We start from the raw sequence: 8,504 nt of genomic DNA on the forward strand, positions 1-8,504 counted from the left end.
TGGGTTAAATACGTGACGTATCATGTTGAAATTGCATACATATTTGAAATAGACTTCAACCAACCAACAACCATAAAAGAAAGTAATAACTATGGCAGCAAGATTATAGAGCTTACCATGACCAGGGCTGAGTTTTGGCAGTGTATTGGGTGGGATGGCAGAGCCAGGGGTTCCGTACTGAGAGGAGGGGCTGATCTGAGACAGGGGCTCATATCGCTTCTCACATGAACTAACCTTCTCGACAGACTCCACTCTAATGTAGGTGAAGACAAACAATAAAAGTGTAAGTGAAGACCGATAAGTGGGTGGAAAAGTAGGAACATTATTGTCTGGCAACGATGTCAAAAGGCGTGTCCTTCTACCTGTTGTATGGGTAAGACAGTTGAGCTGGTTTGACAAGATCGTGGAAGCGATTGATGCCAGGACTGGGTAAGCCCATGGCTTTGCTGTCGAAGCTTCGGCGATCAAAATAAGACAACTGTTTCCTGTAGTACTCCTCATCCTCATCTGCGTCATAGTGATTGGAGCGCATGACATCATCAAGTGGTTTTGTGTGAGGCCTCTGTGGCTCAGGAGCCCTAAAAAAAAAGAATGAAAATAAATAGATCATGATTTTGCTCATCCTGAAATGCTACTTCCATGCATATATATGTGCAGGAAAATATCTATTTGTGGTGTATGTACACCTGCAGTTGCCCCCACTAGGTGGAGCTCAAACAACAATGAAAGTGTGAATGGGTTTCCCCAAGTTGCCCTTCATTTCCCTTTACTGTCGCCTCAGGATGCTGTAATGACAACTACACACCTGTAGGTGGACCTTTCTTGCTCCAGGTTGCTGAGAGAATTGGCCTTGAGAACTGGACAAGGTGCACTTGAGGGCTTGGGAACATCTGCAGGCTAAAAGGAAATAGAGGATATCTTAAGTTTTTCATAATCATTATTCCTTTGCAGTTAGTGAGCTCTACAGTTGCTGCTTCAACATTGCACTGAGGTGATAGCTGAGAAAATTACCCTGAGAACTGTTGCATCTCCTTCTTTCGCTCTGTCCATAGAAACAGAGCGTTTATTTTCAAACATCTTCACTCTGTTGAGCACCGACTGTGGTTTCATGTTTAGGTCTTCATCCCGGTCTTCCCGTTGGAGAGGTGGAAAGGTTTTGGTGCCTGGAGAGATGACTGGCTCCCCTGGGGATGGGAGGGGCTCTGTTTTAGGAGGGAGTGCTGGTGGCTCAGAGTTCATTGCAGGCTCGTGCATTCCTGCCTTAAAGCCCCGATGAGGCCCGGGAATGTAGGTAGGCCTTAGACCCAGGTCACTATAGTACTGCTTTGGCAGTTCTGGTGAACGCGGTGAGTTTATTGGGAAGCCGTGAGTTTCTGCCTCATAAGGAGAGCGGCCATCATAGCCTGCTGAGGGTGGTGGTGGGGGTGGTTCATCATAACGAATGGGCGTAGGTTTACTGTGCCGTGATCTTCCATCATACCCCACAGGAAGGGGCTCTTCATAGCGTGGTTGTGGCGGGCTGTAGTCTCTCCCTGGGCCATCCTCGTATAGGGGCCGGGGGTTATAGCCGGTGGGTTGCTGGTGGCCCTGTTGGTATCCTGGGGGCTGGGAGGAAGAGGTCTGCTGGTCATAGGGAGACCACTGTTCATTGTACTGAGGCACACGGTTCTCGTAGTGCAGGTGAGGGTCAGCGTTGTGAGGCTTTGGTTCTGCGTAGCCGCCTCCATCGTAACAATAAGGCGGGTGGTCGTATTCGCGGTATGGCTGCTTGTCCTGGTATGAAGGCTGGTGACTGTAGCTCAGAGACTGCTTCATGCCATGGTTAATTCTCACAGGTTCATCCATGTTGTACAGATCTTTTTTGTACATCTGTGAAGAGACAGTATTAAATGAATGCTTCTGTTAAATATCAATTGCGATTAATCTAAGCTTATCAAACACTGTGTTCAAAGATAGATAAAGTAGTTGAGAGACGATATCCTAAACACCAAATAGAACAAGGTGTGAAACTTCAAAGTGAAAGTTAATGGAAGCGAGCATATATACAGTAAGTAACACTTTCCAAATCATGAGACAATTTGTCAGAGTGCAAAAAAAACAAGCAAACCTTTGTCCATTATTCAAAAATGTTCTGAATGCCCGTTTGACAAGATGCCTTTCAAGAATGATTACAATCCACATTCATTAGTTATTAATATATGTTTTATAATGAAAACAGTTTCATTTCTGAAAGGCCTCATTTCAAACATATGATGTGTAGCCTGTAGACAGCAAATCAATAGCCACATCACTTCCTATGGAAGAAGGTTCATTTGTTGGCATCTGCTCAGAACAAAACAAGTGAACATAAACACAATGCAGTGTGTTGAGGTGAGTTGTTATTTTCCATAGGGAGAATTGCTTGAGGGAAATCATTATCAAGAATACTGTCTGCAGGTTAGCGTTCATCATGCAACCAACATTCAGTTTGCGTCTAATGCAATGTCAAACTACTGCACTACGACACAACACATCTACTAATACGATGTAAGTGCTCGTTTTATCATCTACAGAAGATAATTAAAGCTGAAGGAACCCAAAAAACATTTGGAGCCATGCAAAGGAAGTAAGAGGCAACAGTTAGGGCTGGTTGTGGATGTCTTCACCCTGGCCAAAGACTCATATGTACAAGACCCTCTGGTCTCCCAGGTTTACCGTGATGCATGTGGACTAGAGCGTCACACATTCTCTGGGAGCCAGAGGCACACGGTGGGCTCAGTGAGGCACACAGTGTGAGCATTTCATGCAGAGAGCAAGTGGGAAGCATGTGCGAGAAGACAGGCAGTTAAAACAGCAGGCTGGGGCCCAGACCCGGTCCAAGTGGGCGGTTGAAACAGCGGGTACCTTTGCTTCTGGACCGGTTGGTCCAGATGAGTGGGGTTCGTGTGGTGGTGGTGGGGGATGAAAAAGCTCAGGGGCAGGACTGGGGCTTCTAAGTGAGTCAGCCTGAGAAGCTGCAGCTGCAGCAGGCGGCTCCTCTAGATGCATACCCTCTAGCTGTACAGGCTGCTCAACAGCAGAGGGCGCTGGAGGCAACGGGGGCTTGGGCAGAGAAGCCTCATCTTGCTGTGAAGTATTGTTAAAAGACATTTACAAACACAGCCTGCCAAGGGCACACCAAGAATAGCTCACCCGAACACCTTGGTCTTCACCGAATCAGCAAGAAAAGGCTTTTGAAAATGTTTGATTCTGTCAGATAATATACCAGTAGCTTCTAAAACATGTTTGACATTTAGGCTAGGTCCACAATCACACAAGTGTCTTTATTTTATTTTGTTTACCCACTTCAGGGTCCCAAAAACATTTGTCCAAAATCAATGTCCCCAACAATGTTGTTTAAAATGAACAAAATGCAAAGAAAAATGTAACATTGTTAATGTGGACTTGGCCTTAGTCAACTATCAAGATGACCAATGAGCTAACCGCTCAAGTTTAGAGTTTTTCTATCCACACACGCCAACAAAGAACAGGCTACTGTTATTACCTGCTGCGGAGAGGGCAACTTATATCCAGTGGGGTCTATACGATTAGAAGGGTCTGGTGGCACTGGGTGCTGGTATCCAGGGTAACCAGGGGCGTCCTGAATGACAGGTGGGTCTTCCTTCACGGGTTCGGAAGACCGTGTGATGGCAGGCTCCGTGGGCAGACCCACCTCGTCATTCAGCGTCTCATCGAGCTCCTGATCTGTGTATGCTCCTCCCTCTGTGTCTGTGTCCTCGTAGTCGGACGTGTGGCGGCTGTCCGTGCTGTACATGGAGTACTCACTACCTGGTGCAGACAGGTAGGACAGGCGGTCGTCGTGGATATCCAAGTCATCCTCCGTGGTGCCATCCGCCTGAGAAGAAACCATTTATCTTTGGGCTCACAACTCACATTGCATTAGTTCTCTGTTACAGATGCACAAAAACAGTGAAAGTTGTTGCTCACCTTGCCCTCAGACACCCACACCAGCTGGTTCTGTTGCTGCTGGGTTGTTTCTTTAAGAGCCCCGTACCAACCATCGTTCATGTTGTTCATGTTGATGGTGGCTACAAAAAAAAATTGTTTTGTTAAGTAATGTATGATAATTAATATTACTTTGTGACCACTCACTGGTAAAAAGGTGATGATTATTTTTCCTCAGTTTGATGGCTCGCTCATAGAGCTTTCTGGCGCTTTTCCTAGATTCTGGACAAAGTCTTGTCCTCATGTTTTTCACACCCTGCTTGTTGTCAGGATTTAGGAAGACTACTATTGGGTACCACTGAGCATAGTTCAGTCTGTCCACAGCATTAGGGGTGATGTCCAGCACAGCATGTTTGTCCTTTTATGAGTGAACAAATAAATAATGGATGTGAGTTGGGGTGAAGACAAATCTATGGAGCCTTTCGAATGTAACAAAAAGTGGAGTGCTTACTCTGTCAATGATTTGTTTGATGGTGTGAAGACGGATAATTCCTGAACTCCGCTGGTCTGTTCCGGCATCTCTTGGTTCACTCTCTGGAAAACAATCAGAGCAATGCATGACATTTCAAACATAACCCATCAAGTTTATGTTGCGGTTATGTTCAAAGCATGAATCGTAAACATACTTGCAAGCTCATAGAGATCTGGCTCTTCTCTGGAGAGCTTTTCTCGCGCAACGTCAGCGATAGGCCCAAATATGACGACAGGTCTTAAGAAACCAGCTACAATTACAAAGACAAAATTATAAATGGCAGATTTGGAATAAAGGCATGCAATTTTTTCTAGTGCACGGTCAGATTTTTCACCTTCTCTCAGGACAACCCTCTCATATGCCGGGAACTTTGTCTGGACTGGCTGTGAGGAAAGATCTTCTCGGCTCTTCCTGAGGTTCCTCTTTGAACTGCGAAGACCACGGAACCTCCAAAAGTCCGCCCTGTCGCCCCCAGCTGTTTTGGGGAGTGTGTACTGCACGCTGGAGAGCTGCTCTGCTCTGTTAACGTACCACAACAAGACAGAACACTTGACACATAAGGTAATGAATGTGTCATAAACTTGGCACTGCTAATCTCAGTACTGTTGGCAACGAAGAGCATTTCAAGAAAATGACACATTTACAGTAAATTACAAGGCTGAAATCCCAATGGTCCATTAATTTAATACTAAATTATAGGGATGTAACGGAATCAAAATCTCATGGTACGATATTATCGTGGTATATGTCCACAAAAAATAACACTTGTTTTACAGTATTTATAGTACAGTGTATACAATGAAGTGGCAGGACTGTTTAGGATAAAGTGTACACTCAAATGTTCTATCCATCCATCCATTTTCTTCTAATCATAATTATTATTACAAACATGTATTTTTAAGTGCAAATACTTGTGAAGGAACAACTACTGTTTCAAGAAAATATTTAAAAAATCCTTACAGTTGTTGTCTTTGAAGTGACACTCAGCCTATCTCAGCTGCACACGGGCGGAAGGCGGGGTTCACCCTGGACAAGTCGCCAACTCATCGCAAGGCCAACACAGATAGACAGACAACATTCACACTCACATTCACACACTAGGGCCAATTTAGTGTTGCCAATCAACTTATCCCCAGGTGCATGTCTTTGGAGGTGGGAGGAAGCCGGAGTACCCGGAGGGAACGCACGCAGTCATGGGGAGAACATGCAAACTCCACACAGGGAGCCCGGGATTGAACTCAGGACTTCCGCCCGTGTGCAGCTGATATAGGCTCCAGCACCCCCCGTAACCCCGAAAGGGACAAGCGGTAGAAAATGGATGGATGCATGTAAATATTGCGTGTAACAAGTGAAAACAATAATGTTCACTTTAGTGTCTTTCAACTTTTACTTTGAGAAGCAGTGTCCTCTGCAGTGGACATTTTTTTATATCAGTCTGGAAAATGATGTTTCTCAGAAAAGTTAACGAACAATATAGCTTTTAATAATGTAAATAACTCACATACTACATTTCGCTTCAAACATATTTTCTGGGTGGCAGTTTATGAGGTGGCGACTTGTTCAGGGTGGACCCTGCCTTTCGCCCGAGTGCAGTTGGATAGACTCCAGCCCACCGCAACAGCGGGAGAAACACGCGGTAGAAAATGAATGGCTGGATTGAAGATTGAATCTTTACGTAGTTTTGTAGTTTACTTGTATTTCCCGCGATGAAACACTTTTTTGGGGGGATTTCCCTCAATGTGGTGCGACATGAACATGAACTCTTTGTCGCCTTGGAAACGCTCGAAACGAAAGGGGCGCGCTTTGCTTTGCAGAACGCAGACTTTCTTACCTCCACTAAAGATGTTATGTTTTCGCCAGGGTTTGTTTGTTAGCAACATAACTCAAATAGTTGTGGACAGATTTTGATGACATTTTCAGGAAATGTCAAAAAAAAATCCTCTTATGGACTATGAGTACAAACAGAGGATTCTGGGAGATGTAGTTTATTTTCAGACACAGACAACGATAAAGCGACAGAAAAAAAACTACACTCACCTGTTTTTGTTGGGGATGATGCCCCTCTCCACCTCCTGATGGTTCTTGCCAATGCGAATAGCGAGCCAGGAACCCAGCTTGCCATTGTAGAGGGTGTCCACCACACGGAACACCTCGCCCTTGTTAAAGCTTAACCCGTATGGAGATTCTTTCTCATACTCAAAGTGGGTGCGGATGTAGAAGGAGTCGCCCACATCAGACTCCACGATCCGTCTATAGACTGAAGAGGAAATGAGCTTATCAGCAATAAGATCGAATTAACTGGTCTTTTATTGCGTTTCTTTATCATTATTTAGTTACTAACCATCTTTCTTCTTTTGAGCCAATATGGTTACCTCTTCACCTTTAGGAAGGTCCAGGAGGAATAGCACTGCCTCCTCTCGAATTATGTTTGCAAAATCAACATTGTTTACCTGCAATTTGATCAAACTAAATTATTTCGAATGCTTTGTCACAGAATAACTTGCAGCTTTTTTTAGTCTTTTTGAACTAACTTTTAAGATTATTGGTGGCATGTATAAAACTTTAATTGAAGGTTGTCCTGTGGTAGTTCTACTTGTTCTCTTAGCGCTGCCTGGGAAACTGCATGTTTTACTGGTGTATAAGAATTCAAGTCATTCCTTAAAGAAAGGAGGTGTAACAAAAGAGATATATTGCTGTGAGGAAATGGTGCAAACAGTGAAAGGAAACAGTTTTTGTGTGTGTGCTCCTTCAGGTCATTGCTAAGAGACCAGCCCAGAGGTACAGGAATTCTGAAGCGAGCATTGTGTACAAGCAAGAATTTAAAAAAAGGGGAGGTGCGTGCATACGCAATAAAACATCGCCACTCAGCTCCTTATTATTCACATTAAGAAAAAGAAGAACTTTTTAATCTCGTAAAACATTATTTTCCTGATAATTCCAAAAAAGACTAATTCTGCTTAAAAACAGCAACACAGAACCTACCCTGAGAATTTGGTCACCCTCTTCCAGGCCCTCCTTTGCAGCTGGGCTATCCTCCAGCACTCCAGCAACAAAGATGCCCACGTCATTCCCTCCCGCCAGCCGCAGCCCCACACTTTCACCCTTTTTGAACTTTACCAGCTTCATGCTTGGCCTAAAAAGGGAGAATAAAAAAAACAGTCAGACTTTATTATATGTGATGCCATTTTAATAGAATTCTGGTGTTTTGCAAGAAATAGTGAGTACATTTCTTAACGCCATCCAACTTTGTATTTTCTTAAATACAAACTTAAAGGGGACCTATGATGAATTTTGTCTTTTTTGACGTATAAATGTTTTTACAACGTTGGACACTCGTGTTAAACATCAAATCATTAGGTTCATGCATTTTGGCGTCAGCTTGCACGCAGTTTTGGATACATCTGTTCGTGGGAATTTGCAGTCGGCTAAGTTGTGACGTCACAGCGAGGTAGACATACCTTTTTGGAAATTAAGTCAGGCTCTCAGCAAGAGGGCTCATCACCCTTTGCTTTAAGCTACAAGGAAACAAAAAAAGTAGGATCAAGTATTATTTTCATCTAATCGTGGCATGTCCATAATAACATGGACGTGAGACATGCAGTGTACCTAATGTCACCGGGAGAATCTATATGCTGTTTATGATGTTTACTTTGTGTCTGGAAAGAACATAGCGGTAGTGACTTTAAGATATGTATTTAAAATGTGTACATTTTCAAAAGATAATTTGAATACTTTTAGAGAGGGTGAGGTGTGGTTTTATTTGCAATCTGGGAACACCTCCAGAAATGAATATCTTGCAGAAAGACTCAAAAAACAGGTAATAAAAGTGACTCTGGCGCAAAATTTACACCAAAGCTTAACTAATTCATATTATCTAGACCAGGGGTCCCCCAACTTTTTTGAACCGGAGACCGGTTTAATGGACATATTATTTTCACTGACTGGCTTTCCACATGGGGCAGATACAACTCACCATAACGCTGAATTAGTGGGAGCCCTGGCCTGTTTCTCTTTGCAAAAAAGCCTCCAAAGACTTTAGTTTATTACT

General features: G+C 43.7%; 1 protein-coding gene across 11 annotated transcripts in view; it reads right to left on the reverse strand.

Moving 5' to 3' along the window:
* Positions 1–8,504, reverse strand: part of tjp1b (tight junction protein 1b) — a 183,502-nt gene that overhangs the window by 7,138 nt on the left and 167,860 nt on the right. For 9 of the 11 annotated variants that reach the window (XM_061969741.2, XM_061969746.2, XM_061969752.2 and 6 more), the window contains 14 exons: positions 7,439–7,589; positions 6,798–6,906; positions 6,494–6,713; positions 4,791–4,975; positions 4,611–4,706; positions 4,436–4,518; positions 4,132–4,342; positions 3,967–4,067; positions 3,524–3,874; positions 2,884–3,105; positions 1,012–1,869; positions 806–897; positions 363–578; positions 117–253 (listed from right to left, as the gene is read on the reverse strand). In XM_061969741.2, coding sequence (XP_061825725.2) covers positions 117–253; positions 363–578; positions 806–897; positions 1,012–1,869; positions 2,884–3,105; positions 3,524–3,874; positions 3,967–4,067; positions 4,132–4,342; positions 4,436–4,518; positions 4,611–4,706; positions 4,791–4,975; positions 6,494–6,713; positions 6,798–6,906; positions 7,439–7,589 — 3,032 coding nt within the window. The remainder of the gene's footprint in view (positions 1–116; positions 254–362; positions 579–805; positions 898–1,011; positions 1,870–2,883; positions 3,106–3,523; positions 3,875–3,966; positions 4,068–4,131; positions 4,343–4,435; positions 4,519–4,610; positions 4,707–4,790; positions 4,976–6,493; positions 6,714–6,797; positions 6,907–7,438; positions 7,590–8,504) is intronic. The other 2 variants (XM_061969748.2, XM_061969747.2) reach the window with 1 other exon arrangement.

The sequence above is a fragment of the Nerophis lumbriciformis genome, linkage group LG10 (genome assembly GCF_033978685.3).
Source record: "Nerophis lumbriciformis linkage group LG10, RoL_Nlum_v2.1, whole genome shotgun sequence".
In the NCBI taxonomy this organism is placed as follows: domain Eukaryota; kingdom Metazoa; phylum Chordata; class Actinopteri; order Syngnathiformes; family Syngnathidae; genus Nerophis; species Nerophis lumbriciformis.